This window comes from Symphalangus syndactylus, chromosome 18, assembly GCF_028878055.3.
Source record: "Symphalangus syndactylus isolate Jambi chromosome 18, NHGRI_mSymSyn1-v2.1_pri, whole genome shotgun sequence".
Classification (NCBI taxonomy): domain Eukaryota; kingdom Metazoa; phylum Chordata; class Mammalia; order Primates; family Hylobatidae; genus Symphalangus; species Symphalangus syndactylus.
Window position 1 is genome coordinate 80,752,864 of NC_072440.2, and position 18,155 is coordinate 80,771,018.

The 18,155-nt window shown below is 42.5% G+C and overlaps 1 protein-coding gene across 1 annotated transcript in view; it reads left to right on the forward strand.

Annotated features, from left to right (window-relative positions):
* The window catches only part of XDH (xanthine dehydrogenase), a 79,967-nt gene that overhangs the window by 38,787 nt on the left and 23,025 nt on the right, over positions 1-18,155 (forward strand). The window contains exons 15-24 of the mRNA XM_055252054.2: positions 1,057-1,231; positions 2,935-3,018; positions 4,480-4,649; positions 6,410-6,533; positions 8,238-8,357; positions 8,832-8,928; positions 9,948-10,072; positions 10,835-10,968; positions 11,403-11,490; positions 12,706-12,792. Coding sequence (XP_055108029.2) covers positions 1,057-1,231; positions 2,935-3,018; positions 4,480-4,649; positions 6,410-6,533; positions 8,238-8,357; positions 8,832-8,928; positions 9,948-10,072; positions 10,835-10,968; positions 11,403-11,490; positions 12,706-12,792 — 1,204 coding nt within the window. The remainder of the gene's footprint in view (positions 1-1,056; positions 1,232-2,934; positions 3,019-4,479; positions 4,650-6,409; positions 6,534-8,237; positions 8,358-8,831; positions 8,929-9,947; positions 10,073-10,834; positions 10,969-11,402; positions 11,491-12,705; positions 12,793-18,155) is intronic.

Genomic DNA, 18,155 nt, shown 5'->3' on the forward strand with positions numbered 1-18,155 from the left:
TATTATTGCTGTTATTACTATTACTATTGCTACTACTCCTGCTGCCTCTTCTACTACTTATTCTATTAGTACTACTACTACTATTACTGCTGTTATGCTAGTATTTTACTAATAACATTACTGCTTCTAATATTATTGCTACTGAAATTACTACTACTACTGTTACTGCTACTACTACTATTACTATTGCTACTAGTATTGCTGCTGCTACTATTACTACTAACAGTAGTATTACTGCTGTTATTGATGCTGCTGGTGCTATGACTGCTACTTTTTGGCATTGCTTCTGTTGCTACTATTATTACTACTGTTGCTGTTGATTCTATTACAACTGCTTCTATGACTATTACTACTTCTACTACTACTATCTATATTGTTACCACTACTGCAACTATTATTGCTGTTGCTAGTATTATTACTAGTAGCATTGATGCTGATGCCACTACTACTGCTCTGTTATTACTACTATTGCTACCACTATGGCAGTGATTAGTACTACTGCTACTACTATTACTATTTCTATGGTTATTATATAACAGAAATTGTACCAAACACTTCACTAGCATTATCCTAGGAAACCCTTACAGCACCCACATAGGATCAATAAAGCTTAACTTGGAGTTTGGTTCCTTGGTTCCAAAATTCCTGGCTTTGTCATTTACCAAATAGGAAACATAAGTCAAGTTTCTTAACCTCCCTGTGCCTCAGTTTTCTCATTGGTAAATGGGTGTAGGAATTTTCCTTACTACATTTTAAAATTTAAATTAAAAGTGAGAATTCATATAAAACACTTAAGATGTTGCCTGGCATATTGTGAGGACTTGATAGGTTTTAACTGTTATTATTTTGGTGGTCTTTTAAAATTGTATCTATTTTTAAAGATGAGGAAACAGAGGCTCGATGAGGTTAAGTTGCCTAAAGTCACCCAACTCCAAGTATCCAAGCCAAATTTTGAACCAAGCTTTGTACAGCTCCGAGGCCCTGGGCACACAGCTGTACACAAAGGGGTCTGGAGGGCTGGGCAGGAGCGCTGTCCCATGCCCTGCTCTCTGGCAGGCTCTGGAAGGAGGAGCTGCTGCAGGACGTGTGTGCAGGACTGGCGGAGGAGCTACATCTGCCTCCCGATGCCCCTGGTGGCATGGTGGACTTCCGGCGCACCCTCACCCTCAGCTTCTTCTTCAAGTTCTACCTGACAGTCCTTCAGAAGCTGGGCCAAGAGAACCTGGAAGACGTGAGTGGGGCCTGGCCAGGCACAGGCTCTCTGTAGCATGTTTGGGGATATAAGAAGTTGGTTTGGGTAGTAAACTTGCTCCTCTCCTCTGGATATCTGAGGGCAGAATAGCAGGGACCAGGGTCACAGCACAAGAATCACGGAAATGGGAGTGACCAGCTGGCTTAGAGGCAGAGTGCTGGGCTGGGCTTTGGGGACACAGGTTCTTGTCCTGTAATCTCAGCTACTTGGGAAGCTGAGGCAGGAGAATCGCTTGAACTTGGGAGGTGGAGGTTGCAGTGAGCTGAGATCATGCCATTGCACTCCAGCCTGGGCTACAAGAGCGAAACTCTGTCTCAAAAAAAAAAAAAAAAGGCCGGACGCAGTGGCTCACGCTTGTAATCCCAGCACTTTGGGAGGCCGAGGCGGGCGGATCACGAGGTCAGGAGATCGAGACCACGGTGAAACCCCGTCTCTACTAAAAATACAAAAAAATTAGCCAGGCGTGGAGGCGGGCGCCTGCAGTCCCAGCTACTCGGAGAGGCTGAGGCAGGAGAATGGCGTGAACCCGGGAGGCGGAGCTTGCAGTGAGCCGAGATCGCGCCACTGCACTCCAGCCTGGGCGACAGAGCGAGACTCCGTCTCAAAAAAAAAAAAAAAAAAAGAAAGAGGAAAAAAAAGGAAATGCAGAGTGTGATGAGTCCGTAGGGTGGAATGGGAATGTCAGGTGGGGCTGCAATAGCCAGGAGGCTGTGGAATGCATAGGATGTGCCCTCAAGAGAGAGTGCAGGGTGAGGTGGGGCCCCACTCCTGAGATTTGTTCACCAAGAATTTATTTTGCGCCTGTCCTAAGCCAGGTTGCACGAGGTGCTAGGGGGCAGCTCAGTGTCGGGGAGAACATGGACAATAAAGGCCGCACTTGGGAGACAACTGCGGAGATGGAGTGTGGAAGGATACCAAAGCGGAGAAGATGTCACTGATGCAGGGACAGCAGAGATAAATCCCTCTTTAAAAAAAAAAAACTTTAAAAATACAGGATTGGATAAAGAAAACCTAAAATTACTCTTACTGTCAAATCCCAGAGAAAACCACTGCTAAGTATTTTGGTTATTTTCTCTGATCTTTTTTCCTGAATTTATCTGTCCATCTATCTGTCATACTGTTTGTCTGCCCCATCTCTCTCTCTGTTTCTATCTGTCCCTCCATCCATCTATCAATATCTGTCATCTTCCTATCTTTTGATGTGGATATATTATTTTCTAAATAGACTTGGGACCATGCTGCATATAGAGCTTTAAATCCCTCTGTGCTTCCATTGGGATTATATTGTGAACATTTTCTGTATCATTGAATGCTTCCCATGGAATTGAGGAGGAGAGGGAAGGTTTTTCCAGGAAGGCTGGAGGAGAAGGATATTCCCAACAGAGACAGCAGCAGGCATAAATGCAAGAAGGAGGGAAAGAGTTTGGGGTGTTGGAGAAAGTACAGACCATTCAGTCTACAGGGTACACTGGGGGGCTAGCAGTGAAGCTGAGGCTGCTCTTTAATTCTGAGCTCTCAGAGCCCACGTTTGGATGCTGAGAGATCCGGCCAGCACTCAAAGGGGGCATGAAGTAAAGAGACAAGGGGATCAGTTATCAGTTTGGTCATTTTTATGGACAACCAAGGAAGGGATCAGTGACTGAAATATAATCCTGATCACCTCTGTTATCTTGTCTCCACAGAAGTGTGGTAAACTGGACCCCACTTTCGCCAGTGCAACTTTACTCTTTCAGAAAGACCCCCCAGCCAATGTCCAGCTCTTCCAAGTGAGTACAGTCAGTGTATGGCTAATATCAGGGGACTTTGCAGGCCACATGAGTTGGCTAGTGGCTGACCATCGGCTAATGACTAACTTGAATTGTATATAGGTGCATAAAGCTCGTTACTCTTGTGCATAAATATCCAGTGAAGAAAATGGGAACCTTATAGATGTTAATGTCACTATTTCTCCCTTGTTTGCCTACATTTCTCTCTTTGGGATTAAACTCTTAGCTGCACCTCTTCCTTACAATTTTTTTTTTTACATGATGGATAATGTGCAAAGCCAGACGTCTTCTTGAGCATGCTAAAACAAACAAACAAACAAACAAACCATCTATCTACTCCAGCTTTTTGAGAGGTGCTACATAAAGGGTCAACAAACTTTTCCTGAAAACATTTTAGATTTTGTGGGCCAGATGGCTTCTATTGCAACTTCTCAACTCTGTCATTGTAGCACAAAAGCAGCCACAGGCAAAACAGGAATGAATGATTGTGTTGCCTTCCAATAAAACTTCATTTATAAAAACAGGCAGTGGGCCTGTGTTGGCCCCCAGGCCACAATTTACTGCCCCTGCACACTGGAGTGTAGTTGTCCCAAGCATGAACTCTGGAGCCTGACTGCCTGAATTTGTATCCACACTTTGCCATTTCATAAGTGCGCAACCTTGAACAACTTATTTATCCTCTTGTGTGCCTCTTAAGCAAGTTAATTATACCCACCTGCAAATATGGATAATCACATACCTGTTTCATAAGATAGTTTTGAGGATTAAATGTGTTAATAAAAGTAAATTGCTTAGATGGTCCCTGGGATATGGTGAAACACTCAGTGAACATTAGCCATGGTTATGATTACTTTGTAAAACAAAAACAGAACTTTATTATAAAATCAATAATTTAAAACATTTTAGAAAATACAGAAAAGCATAAAGAAGAAAATAAAAATCACCAACAATTCTACCTCCAAGAGCAAATTATTATTATATTTTTGTTTAATTCTTTTCATTATTTCCTATGCATATATGGACATATATATACTATATTTATAGCATATATTATCTTTTCCTACATAATTTGAATTATCGTCAAACACAAACACAAATGTTTTGTGTCATGTTTTTACGCTTGCATGAACAATCTTTCTAATTAAAGTTTTTCAAAAGTATGTTTTAATGGTTGCATACTATTGTGTTATATGGGGCTGAATAATTTATTTACCCAATCCCCAATTAGTGGAAATGTAGGTTCTTCTTTTTCTTGTTGTTCTTTTGTATAACAACACTAGGACCACCCTTGCCATCACTTATGCACCTTCCTGTTCCCTTTGCCCCAAGCCCCTCTGAATTCTTTGTTCTTACCCCTCGGTGTGCTTTGCCATGTAGCCTGAAGCTCACCAGTGTCCCCTGGGCCTGTAGAGGGGCAGTGTCCTTGGCAGCTCACCCTGATTGATGACCCTGTCATTCCAGGAGGTGCCCAAGGGTCAGTCTGAGGAGGACATGGTGGGCCGGCCCCTGCCCCACCTGGCAGCGAACATGCAGGCCTCTGGTGAGGCCGTGTACTGTGACGATATTCCTCGCTACGAGAATGAGCTGTCTCTCCGGCTGGTCACCAGCACCCGGGCCCATGCCAAGATCAAGTGAGTGTCACCGCCAGGAGGAGCTGGTGGAATGCTGTGAGGGGGCCACTGGGAGTACCCAGGAGACTTCTCTCACCCTGCTAGGCCATGGAGATGCAAAGATAATGAGGTGCCTCCAGGACCTCCCAGGCTAGAGAGAGGGGAAGACCTTATAGGCAGGTCCTATTATCTCTCTGTTCCAGATGAGGAAACTAAGGCACAAGCAGGGTATGTTACTTGCCCCAGGCCACACAGTTGGTAAGTGGCAGAGTTGGAATTTGAAGCCAAGCAACGTGAGCAACTGTGTTGTGCTGCCTCAGGATGTTCAAGCCAGAGAGCATGAACTTCACTTCCTGGTGGGCGTTAGACACATAGCCTGCTGAGCAGATCAGCTAGGAGAAGCCCTTCCTTGGGCCCACTGCGTGGACTAGGAATCAGGTTTCCTTGTCATTGGTCTTTTCTCTGCTGCTGCTCCTAGTTTGGAGACGGGCTCCCTCCAGGAATGGTGAACCAGGCATAGCTGAAATCCAACAGATAAATAAACTTGTCCAGGTCCCTGAAAACAAAAAAAAGTGTTTAAGTTCCTATGGTTGCTAGCTATAGGATACATTCTTTCCCTTTTGTTCCTTGTCTTGAGCCCATATTGACAATACCATAACCCACATTGTCTACACTCAAACCACCTTCATCCAAGCAAGGTGTGAATGGATGGAAGAGGATGAGGGGGTTGACATTGTCATAACTGCAAGAATTGGGGCCTTCCTGGGCTGCACACACTTGGAAGTGGGTGTGGCAGGACAGAGCTTAACCCTCCTAACTTTCAGTTCCAATAATCCCAGTCACGCTGCTTTCTGGCTTAGTGACTTTGGACAAACTACCTAACTTCCTTGAGTTTGAGTTTCCCCAAACATAAAATGGGAATTAGGATAAGTACTTTCAGGGTTTCTTGTGAGGATTAAGCATTTGGAAGATGGTTAGTACTTCAGGGCAGTTTCCATACCTTTCCCTGAAATGTGTTGCCCTATTTCCCTGTGGGGGCATGTGCCAGTGTGATGTGTACATAGTTGAGACTGTTATCCTTGATAATATATTCAGGCATTCCCCCTTTGAGGTTCATTGATTAAACCTCCCTTTGAGGTTGCCTAATTATGGTAGGATGCCCTGTCGTGCTGGGATAGCACCATGAATGTGGGGAGAGAAATCCAGCTTTATGAAGCTGTTCAGGGCCATTGGATCAGTGGCACAGCAGGGCTCCATGTGCTGATTTTGGAAGGGAGTTAGGTGAGATGTGTGCGTGAGCCAGAGCTCTCCAGAGTAAGTGCTGTTTGTTCTGATATGGCTTGCTTGTACTTGGAGACCAGACAGGGCATCATGTAAGGTCCAAAGAGGCCTGGCCTGCCTTATTCACTTTATTTATTTTTAAATGGAGACAGGATCTTGCTATGTTGCCCAGGCTGGTCTTAAACTCCTTGGCTCAAGTGATCCTCCCACCTTGACCTGCCAAGGTGCTGGGATTAAAGGTGTGAGTCACTGTGCCTGGATGGCTTATTCACTTTATATCCCCAGCAGCATTCAGCATAGTGGCCTGAACACGGTGAGGATTTAATCGACATTTGCAGAATAGAATATAGTTGAATTAGAATCTAATAGAAAAGAAGCAGAGAATTGAGGAATTAGGATAGAGCCAAGCCAATCAAAATAAGAACAGGGTTGTCCAACCAGGTGATGGGTCCCCTGCTCCAGCTTGCTGCCCTGGCCCCTCACACCACTCATTCTTGCAGGTCCATAGATACATCAGAAGCTAAGAAGGTGCCAGGGTTTGTTTGTTTCATTTCCGCTGATGATGTTCCTGGGAGTAACATAACTGGAATTTGTAATGATGAGACAGTCTTTGCGAAGGAGAAGGTAGGTCTTGGATTTTTTTTATATGAAGTAAATTGAATAAGTATTGAAGTTTTAATTTATGTACATTGCTCCAAACTCCTGATCTGGAAAGGTTATACATTTGCATGGATTGTGGCCATCATCCAGTTGGCCCATATTCAGGACAATCCAAAAAGGGATAGAATATGTTATTTGTTTATTGAATTGATGGCTGCTGTTTGTACATGGTAGGATGTCTCTGTGCCAAAGTGGCAGTAAAACAAGGCTGGTGATTGCTTTTGAACTAACAATTGGGTTCTTAAGGGACAACAGTAAGCTCCTTAATTAAAATAAAATAAGAATACATTTAATAAACAGTTAGTTAGAAATCACGATACCACCACTACGTGAATTGGTAATTCACTTACATGAAAGTTTATCTATTAATTTCAACTATATGGAATTCTGCAACAACAAACAAAATTTTTCAAATGTTTAAGGCAGCTGCTACGAAAGTCCTTATATTTTACTCATAGGATAGTTCTCGACAGTCATTTTGTAATTCCAATGGACATCGAATGTTGCAAATTAGACATGAATGGGTATTCTGAAGAGTGAATTCATCTTATTATTGATGTAAAAGTGAGGGAGAGAACAAAAAACTAAAAATATGAGAACAAGGACTCCATGAGGAGAGCATTTCATAGAAGAACAAATTGCTTTACATACTTTAAGAGCTTCTCAAAGCAGTGCTAGCGTTATGGCTAGTGAAAGTCAGCCAGATTTAACCACCATTGCACTAACCAAAAGCCAGATTTAACCACCATTGCACTAACCAACCAAGTCAATAGCTTATTTGAGCCACAAGAGATAATTGTCAGAGACATGCATGCTAATTGTTGGTTCCTATTGTCAGAAACCTCGTCTTCTAAAGTGATGTGTTGGACAAAAAATTTTTATTGTTTACTTTTTTGGGGATGTTGGATGAAAATTATCTCTGAAGGAGATCCATTAAGCTTTTATGAAACTGAATTATTAAACAAAATAAAACAACAATAATTATCATATAAATTTTTAAAAATCTTTTTATGGGTCATCAAGTCTAAGAACCAGCATTTGAGAGCTACTGCTTTTGGGTATTAGGTGGAGTATAAGACATGATACTTAAAAAAAAGTATCATGTCTTATAAGTATATGTCTCACAGGCCTTATATTGATGCTTACAGCCTTTACAGGATTTGAGAAGCTTTTGGTATAAATCTGGGAAATAGAACATTAAAGAGAGTGGTGTGGTGAAAAGAAAATAAAACTGGGGGTCAGGGCCTAAGATTAGTCATGATTTGTTAGTAGTAACTAGCCAAATGTGGCCTTGCCTTCTGAGTCTCCATAGGAAGACCAATGGTGTTGGAGTGAATCTGAATTGACAAATGCACTTCCTGGTACCATATCCCCCTTTCTGCTCATGGCAAACAAGTAATCAATTGCCACATTCTATCTGGTTCAGCTTCTCAATAGTCTGCCAGTACTAAATACTCAGAATTGGCCCTTGAGATGAAATGTGTTTGTCATCTTGATCCTAGGGATCCTCAATCAGTAGGATGAGGAAATTAAGAGGCCCCAGGGCATTCCTAAAATGTGCTTTGATTGTAAGGGCAGGGACTTCTTTTGGCTTTTTGAACAATCCAAAACTAATTTGTTTCACCATGAGCCTGGTTGCACTCTTTAACAGTCTGTCTCTGCTACTAGGTTACTTGTGTTGGGCATGTCATTGGTGCTGTGGTTGCTGACACCCCGGAACACACACAGAGAGCTGCCCAAGGGGTGAAAATCGTCTATGAAGAACTACCAGCCATTATCACAATTGAGGTAACTGAGAATGGGCTGCTTATGTAGAGGAGTGAGCTCCCCATCCCTGGATGTGCATTTATTAGGATCCCCTAAAGAGGATTTGAGCAGCAGGTAGGGATTTGACTAGATGGTTTTTAAATCCCTTTCAACCCTGGGATTAGGGGTCCATGAAACCTTCCCCTTTATGATCTTAGGCCCAGTCCACTAACAACAGCCAAACTGAGTTCCTCCTTCCCAAAATTTTACCTCCATCTGGTCCTTGTGGTATTCTTTGCTTTTCCTCAAGGTCCAGGGTTGTCCACCTACAGCTGAGGAAATGGAGGAATATGATTCCCTGGGCTACAGTAGAGCTTACTTCAAGTGAAGCATATAGAGATTCATTTATGGAAAGAGAGAGTCAACAATTCAGAGAGCTTCTCTTCCCCTAAATCGGAACCCATTTTTCCCTCCCTGCTAAAAGCCACATTTCTGAAACTTATTTGTGATCCTCAGGATGCTATAAAGAACAATTCCTTTTATGGACCTGAGCTGAAGATCGAGAAAGGGGATCTCAAGAAGGGGTTTTCCGAAGCAGATAATGTTGTGTCAGGTAGAGCCGCTCCATGCTGCAGTGGGAATGGGGTGGCCCTGGTTTGCAAATTAAATTCTAGAGATATGCATTGAACTCTGAAGCAGGGAAGCGATTTCCAGACATTTCCTAACAGAAGATTCCCTCTGTTACTACACTTTGCTACGTTTGTAGCAAAATAGTAGACAGTTGGCTGGGAAAGAGCTTCAGTTATCTTAATCTCTACGCTCCCGTCTCTAGGCTGGACCTAATGATTCTAGAGAGATTCTAGAATGTTCTGATCTGGAAGACCATCTAGGGATCATAACAGCCACATATGCCTGACAGCCTTAGGTCTGCCAGGCCTCTAACCACATAAATGCTCATCCTCCCCCTACCTGAAGGCAGTCCTTACCCATCTTCGACTAGCATCCTCCCTCCTCTTCTCTTTGCCCTGCTCTCCCTCCACTTCTGTCTCTGACACTGTGAAATCAAATCCATTGCTTTCATTGTCTCTGACATTGTGAAATCAAATCCACCCCAGGACAACACAGCTGACTACCTCTTTTGGAATTGTTTTTTACATTGGCTGTCGTGCTTTGCAAAGTCACTATGAAGCCAACTCTCCACCAAGCCTGGTATGAAGCCAACTCTCCACCAGGCCTGGTAGCTTAGGTTCTGAAACATGCTCTGGTTTTCAGTGTTTCAATCACATCTATTAATCCCTGCTTTACTTTTTCCAAAATTTTACAATGACAGTTTTTGAAATCCTTGATTTCCATAAGCTGCAGTGAGAAGAGAACTTTGGACTGGATGCATTTCAGTGTCGTTCTTTCCTTGTTGTGGGGGTGGAGATGAGGCTGGAGCGCTCAGCTCCCAGATAGCTAAGACTTTGGGATCCTTTTCCACCCCAAGTGGGAAACCTTGAGGTTACCCCTCAGGTAGCCCTGTGATCAGTTGCTTCCTGCCCAGGCCACTTGGCAGAGTATACTCTCTCCTTAGGCAAGCTGGCCCCTTCTGCAGCATCGGGCTCACTGTGAGTGATCTCACTGCTTCCCCAGGGGAGATATACATTGGTGGCCAAGAACACTTCTACCTGGAGACTCACTGCACCATTGCTGTTCCAAAAGGCGAGGCAGGGGAGATGGAGCTCTTTGTGTCTACACAGAACACCATGAAGACCCAGGTAGATGCCTTTTGGGTCAGCTCAAGGGGCTGTCATGGTAGCAGGGAGCTCCTAGCAAACCAGGAGGGCCATGTGGGAAATGGGAAGAGGGAGATGTGGGCTGGTCCAGAGGGTACTCGAGTGTCATAGTCCTGGAGCCAGACTCTGTCACCAACAAGCTGATATCACTGACCTTGTTCCATAACCTTTCTCAGCCTCAGTTTTCTCATCTATAAAATGGGGCCTGGGTGGATTGTCATAATTATTAGATGAGTTTTAATATTTAAACTAGAGTTTGGTACATGTTGGCTGTTATCATTTCAGTGCCTATGGCCTCGGTCAAGTCATATCCTGCCTCAGTTTCCTCATATGTAAAATGAAGGTGTTGGATTAAGTCATAGCCACAGGGACCACTAAATTATCTACAGCAGCTCAAATATTCTTTGTTTCTCTACTGCCTGTAATGTGACAGTGGTTGCCAGTGTTTTTGGCAGCTGGTCCTTCTCTCATGATCTACCAGTCGCTGGTCACCTGGTCAGACAGAATAAGTTTCTAAAAGTATTCTGTGACCAACTGCTTGCCCTCTGGTTAAAAGCCAATGCCTGAATTCAGTCTGGCAGGCCCCAGCATCACTAACCACAAGGCTGCATGGGGATTTTGAATCAAGGAATTTCAGAATTCACAGCAGTAATTAGGTCCATGCATATTGGACAGGCTCTGCCTCAGGCCTGAAATAAGTTCTGGTAATGCATTCAGTGCGAATGTTCTGTCTTTCACCCATAGAGCTTTGTTGCAAAAATGTTGGGGGTTCCAGCAAACCGGATTGTGGTTCGAGTGAAGAGAATGGGAGGAGGCTTTGGAGGGAAGGAGACCCGGAGCACTGTGGTGTCCACAGCGGTGGCCCTGGCTGCATATAAGTGAGTTCCAAAGCCTGTTTCTCCCATCTGGCTCTGGGAAGAAGAATAAGGCTGCCTCTGCCAGGAAGGTTTTTGGGACTTGCCCCTGTTGGAATTAGGTTCCCCCTGCTTTGAATTCTCACAGCCCTCTGTTTTTAGAACCCTTGGGCATAGTGGGAGGGTAACATCACCTGTTCCATTGTGGTCTGGCACAACAGGTATCCACGTCTGATCTCCCCTACTGGCTGTGAGCTCTCCGAAGGAAAGCATATACCTCACGTCGTTATATTCTCCACCTTGGCTAGCACAGTGCCTAGATGGCAAAGCAGCCCCGTACAGGTCTGCTCAGCATGCAGGTGGAAAAGATGGCTTCCCAGCTGTTTTTATTCTGAGACTTGCAGGGCTGAGCTGCTGTTGAAGGCTCACAGGCTTCTAACACTGTCGGTAACCCCCAGGACCGGCCGTCCTGTGCGCTGCATGCTGGACCGTGATGAGGACATGCTGATAACTGGCGGCAGACATCCCTTCCTGGCCAGATACAAGGTTCTAGATGTTGGGGCTGTGCTGGGGTGGGATGTGCCATTTTTTGAGGAAACCTGGGACCGAATGTCCAGGCGTCCTCAGCTGCACTCTTACTTTTTGCCTATCTGTAGAAGTTCAAATAAGATATAGCAAGAAGAGAAATTCAAATAGGCTAACAGCAACACTGAAAGGTAGTGCTGAGGGAGGCTGGCACCCCATCTCCCAGGGGTGGCATTCGTGACTTCTGTGGATTTGCTGTGTTCTGAGTCGGGTCAGGCTCAGAGACATGATTCACCAGCAGACTCAGGGTAAACCCATCGTGCTTGGTAGCCCAACATTAACATGATCACAGGCCTGAATGTAAAAATTGGAATGACAGCTTAGTAATTTACTATGAGAAATACAACTTCCCAGGGGCCTGGACAGGTCCAAGATGTTAGGATGGCTATGTGCTTTTCCAGACCATGGTTGGACACTGTCCACACTTCTCTCTAGGACAGGCCCTCTTCTGGGTTTCTGTGGATGACCAATGCACCCTTTCCCTGTACACATCAGCAAAGCCTTACGGGGCTCCGCCTGGCTCTAGAAACCTGGGAGCCCTCTCTCCATGAATTGGCCTTGAACATGGCCTTTGACCTATTCTGAGTTTGTTTCATGATTTAACTTCCAACAAGGGATTGTATTTCTCTTAGCCCCAAATTCTTGTGGGCCTGAAGAGAGTTCCTTGATCTTTTGGGGTCCCAGTTTCCGTGTGTGTAAAACAGCCTGTAAAGGGTATTTTAACAGTGTACATAAGGTCAAGGATTTGCGTGCTCCTGTGAAATGCAACTTTTTTTGTCTTCTGACCAAAATCTGTGAGGAGACAGTCTGGTATCTTTCCTAGTTTCTCTTCCCTGCGCTCCCCTCCCTGCCCTATCGTGACCAATCTTCTCTTTCCAACCTCCTTACTCCCCTCCTAGACCAGAAGCCAGGTGCCCGTAGCAGGAAGAGGGGGTGTGGGGACAAGGGCTTCCAGGGGTGGGGAGCCAAGTGTTTGCCACTGGGGAGAGGTCAGTTCCTCTCTTCTTCACTTGTTACCTTCTGGTGACTTCTGTAGGTCACCTTTTTTTCATGGGATGATGTGGTGTTCTGTTTATTTCCTCCAGGTGGCATAAGTAGGAGGGAGGATCAGAGAGAGACAGAGAGGTGGGGGAAAGGGGACTTATGATAAATCACTCTCCTTTCTCCTTTTATCAGGTTGGCTTCATGAAGACTGGGACGGTTGTGGCTCTTGAGGTGGATCACTTCAGCAATGTGGGGAACACCCAGGATCTCTCTCAGAGTGTGAGTAGGACCTGCAGCTGCCCCTGCACCCAGAGCTGACTTCAAGGTCAGCCTGTTCCCACACAGGCACAGGCCTCCCCAGTCCCTGCTTGCTACTGTTGCAGTAGTCTCCTAATGGGTCCCCACTTTCGGGTTTCCCATCCTTGATTAATCTCTATAGCACAATGATGATCATATTATTTCTCTGGTTAAAAACCCATTCTTCCTGTTCAAGATAATTTGCCAAGCTAGCAAAGTTAGTTACAATGTTTTATGTATAGTGTGGTGGCATTGTGTGTGTGTATATATGCATGGAATAGTAATATATATATACACACACACTAACATATAAACTAATAATAATATATATTACTATATATAACATGCATGGAAAAGTGTCTGAAGGAACATATACCAAACTGTTAGCAGTGATGACCAAATTATTAACAATGATTGGAATGGTATTGAGAGGGGTACACACTGTCATTTTCTCTGTTACACATTTCTGTGATGTTTTAATTTTAAATAATTCGAATTGCTTTTTAAAAAATGGTTTCATTGAAGTATAATTTACATACCATAAAGTTAGTCCATTTGAAGTATATAATTTAATGGTTGTTAGTAAATTTCAAGAGTTGTTAGACCACTGTCACAATCCAGTGTTTGAACTCCCATCACCCCAGAATGATCTCTTGCATCATTTGTAGTCACTCCCATTATCATTCCATAGGCCCAGGTCATCATTAATCTACTTTCCGTCTTGTAGTCAAGTCATTTTATGGAACCATACACTATGTAGTTTTTTCTGTTTGGCGTCTTTCTCTCAGAATAATGTTTTGTAGGTTGATCTATGTTTTTATTATTATTCTTTCTTTTGAGACAGAGTCTCGCTCTGTGGCCCAGGCTGGAGTGCAGTGGCATGATCTTGGCTCACTGCAACCTCTGCCTCCAAGTTCAAGCGATTCTCCTACCTCAGCCTCTCAAGTAGCTAGGATTACAGGCATGCACCCCTATGCCTGGCTAATTTTTGTATTTTTAGTAGAGACAGGGTTTCACCATGTTGACCAGGCTGGTCTCGAACTCCTGACTTCAAGTGATCAGCCCTCCTCAGCCTCCCAAAGTGCTGGGATTACAGGTGTGAACCACCGCGTCTGGCCCATCTATATTATAGCATGTATCACTACATCACTCCCGTTTATTGATGAATAATATTCCATCATAGGGATACACCATATGTTGTTTCCCATTCATCACTTGATGAACATTTGTGTTGTTTCCAGTTTTTTGCTTTTATGCATAATACTGCTTTGAACACTCTCATACTAGTCTTATGTAGACATGTATTTTTATTTCTCTTGAGTAGATTCCTAGGAATAGAATTGCTGAATCTGTGGTGAGCTTAATATTTTAAGAAATGATCGCATTTTCATGGGTGGAGGCGGCCCGGCAGGCACTGGGATAGGTGGGCTTTATTATTACTAATATTCTACAATTGTTTAAATAAAAGGAACTTTATAATGAAATAGTTTGGAATACTGGCTCAAGAACCTATGTCAAGATGAGCTGAATTTTAGTAAATTATTTTAGGAATTGTGACGAACTAATTGAATTAGGCTTGTGACAATGAGAGGAATTTACATGACAGGTAAAACTTACTCATATTAAAAATGTTTAGATATTTGCTTCTATAGATGTCACTTTAATAAAATACCAATTTAGTTTTACTTGTGGCTTATCCAGTTAGTAAGAACTTTAATAGACTTTATTGGGACAAGCTTACTGCTCTTGCAGGAGCTCTTCTCACAAGTAGTTTTAATGCCGTAGTATGATACTCAGGATCAGTAGCTTGAGATGTTATTGTTTTTCTCTTCATCCATGACTCGCAGAGAGCCTCCCCTTTTTGGATCCAGACATCTTTTCTGAATCCTGGTTCAACTAGTATACCTGCTCTCCTATGATCCCAAATCATAGTCAATGGTGCCTTGAACATAGCACCTTCAGTTAAAGGCTGCCTAGTGCTCAGAGGAAAGCTTGCTGATTTTCTTCCTGCTCTACTCACCCCAAAAGGCAAAAAAGCAACATAGTCAGTCCTGTGCTCATTTGTAATTGTAAAGATCAGTTTTATATATATATATATTTGTAATGAGAGCAAGTATATGCTCATTACAGGTTAAATTTAAGAAGTTTAAAATATCCCATAGTAGAATTTCTATATCTAGTCTTTTGTTTTTTTCATGAATATTTGCAAGTGATTACCATTAAATTCACACGTGAAAGATGAATCTGAAAGATCAGAGAGACCGTGTTATTCCTGACCATGATAGAACTGCTTCTGCGGTCTGGGACAAGTAACAAAACATCTGCTTGAGTTTTGTTTGTAAAATACACTGTTAATATTTGACCTGCCTCAAAACATATTGAGGATCTGTGAAATGCTAAGTGCCCAAAATAAAATATTGCTGATTGTCTTTTTATTGAAAGTGAATTTCCTCATTAAGCCAACCTGCCTTCTGTAAGTCACAGTGCTTAAATCTCAGGATTTTTCATTAGGAGAGACCTGTCATTAAGGATTTGTAGGTATAATTGCTTAGCCTCCATTATTGGTGCTTGGGATAGAGAGGTTTTAGATTTTTCTGTTTTTTGTTCTGCCTCAAAGCTCAGTTTATTGAAGACATTTATAAGCTATTGGATCATCACTTGAATCAAGATTTTGACTAGTGAGCTTAATTGTCCATTTCTTATGATTTCAAAGTTACAGTCTGAGAAATGGCTGATTTTGATAACTGTCCTTTCATAAATTAATGTTGGAATAAACTGAAGCTGGAGATAAATACTTCATGAAAACTGGCTGAAGTCTGAAATAAATTACCTGTTTTATGTCCAATAGCTACTACATTTGATAGAACAGTTTTGAGAAACATTTCATTCTTGAAGGCAACATCTGACATGGTTCTCAGCAAGTTGGAATAGTAAAGATTGTTGGGTTGTTTTGATGAGTGGAAGCAGCATGTTTGTAGCATACAAGTTATTCAACAATTTTGTGCTGTTGACCTAAAAATATGTCTTAATTCTTCATCAAGGCAAGCCTGGTGAAGCCTTTACTTGTTACTACTTCAACTGTTGGAATTAGTTGCTCTTTTTTTACTTGGTGAAACGAAACTATACCTCTGAATATTTATGGATTCTTTTTACTAAATCAGGCTCGTGTTCTTAACCCAAATTAGTAAAGTTTTATGGAAGCTGAAATGTAATACAGTAGTCTCCCCTTATCTGGAAGAGATACATTCCAAGACTCCCAGTGGATGCCTGAAACCTCAGATAGTACTGAACCCCTTGTTATACAGTCGTCTCCCCTTATCTGCAGGAGATACATTCCAAGAACCCTAGTGGATGCCTGAAACCTCAAATAGTACTGAACCCTTTACAGACTATGTTTTTTCAATCTGACAACCAAGGCGGTTACTAAGCGGCTAAGGGGCAGGTAGTATACAGTGTGGATAAGCAGGACAAAGGGATGATTCACATCCTGGGCAGGACAGAGCAGGAGATCGTCAGATTTCATCACTCAGGACAGCTTATGATTTATTTTATTTTATTTATTTTTTGTTTTGAGATGGAGTCTTGCTCTGTCATCCAGGCTGGAGTGCAGTGGTGCAATCTTGGCTCACTGCAACCTCTGCCTCCTGGGTTCAAGCGATTCTCCAGCCTCAGCCTCGCAAGTAGCTGGGATTACAGGTGCACCGCCCCACCATGCCCAGCTAATTTTTGTATTTTTAGTAGAGACGGAGTTTCACCATGTTGGCCAGACTGGTCTTGAACTCCTGACCTTGGGTGATCCACCCGCCTCAGCCTCCCAAAGTGCTGGGATTATAGGCATGAGCCACCGTGCCCGGCTGACTTGTGATTTAAAACATAAATTGTTTATTTCTGGAATTTTCCATGTAATATGTTTGGACCAAGGCTGCCTTCGTTAACAAACTACGGAAAGTGAAATTGCAGTTAAAGGGGGTTACTGCTCCTGTGCTCTAAAATTGGTGTTTGGGTGATCAGGAGCAGGTAGCCAATGGGAAGAGCACATCTGAGTGATAACTAAAGGAGTTTCTCTGGTGGCCTTTTCACATTCTCCAACGCTCAAGCATATTTTCCACTTACCATTTTATCTTTCACCTCATTTTGCCTCACCATCCCCCATCCCTGCTTATTTTTTAAGCCCATTGATGGCACTCATTAAATTGTGTTTAGGGCTAATGAATCATTGTTCGTTAATATCCTCTACAATATGCCACAATTTAGGACACATTTAAAATTTTCTAAAAAATATCCTAATCTGAGTATTGATTAATTTGAGCCACATTCCCAACTCTAACTCAGCGCACACTGCCAGTCTTCCCCAATATCTCCTCTCAATTCCCCACCACACCTTATAAAATTGGAATCAAAGAAATCTCACTCTGTCATTGTTAATCTAAGAAAAAAAACACTGATTTTAATATTGCTTTACTAGTGTCAGCCTTCTAAGTATGTAGGCCTCTAGGTATTCTGCAGATCACTGGTGGTCTTGATAGCCATAAATATATGTTTGTATTATGCTATTTTTCAACTAAATCACAGTTGGAAAAAACATCATTGATATTATGCCCTTGGATCTGTTACTGCATCACTGGCACTTGTGATGCAATGGGTCACTTTGCCTGTACTAAAAGGGCCAAGAGTAAATAACTTGTTTTTTTTTTTTTTGGTTTTTGTTCTGTTTTGTTAAACATGTCTATAGAGTTGGCAGATAATGCTGAATTTGTCAAATAGCCCTTCCAAAATTATTCCTGTATTTAAAAAATAAATGGATCTACCTAATTTCTATTGATTTTTTTAAAAAAAGAAATGATCAAATTATATTCCAGAGTGACTACACCATTTTATATTCCAATCAACAATCCTTAGGGGTTCCACATCCTCAGTAACACTTAGTATTGTCTGTCTTTACCCACTAGAATTAGTGGGTGTGAAGTGATAGCTCATTGTGATTTGTTTGTGTTTCTTATATCCTGTGACCTTGCAGAACTCATTTATTTGTTCTAGGATTTCTTCTGTAGATTCCTTGGGATTTTCTCTGCAGACAATCATTATCATCTGCAAATAGGGATGGTTTTTTCTTCCTTTCCAATCTGCATGTTTTCATCTCCTTTTCTTTACACACTGTGATGGCTTGCCAGACCTTGCAGAACTATAGGTCATATATCCTTCCCTTGTTTTTATTCTTAAGGAGAAGGCATCCAGTCTTTCACCATTAAATATGTTATTGGTAGGGTTTCGTTTGTTTGTTTGTTTTTTGTAGATACTCATGATCAGGTTAAGGAAGTTTTCTTCCATTAGTGTTTTCTGAGCAT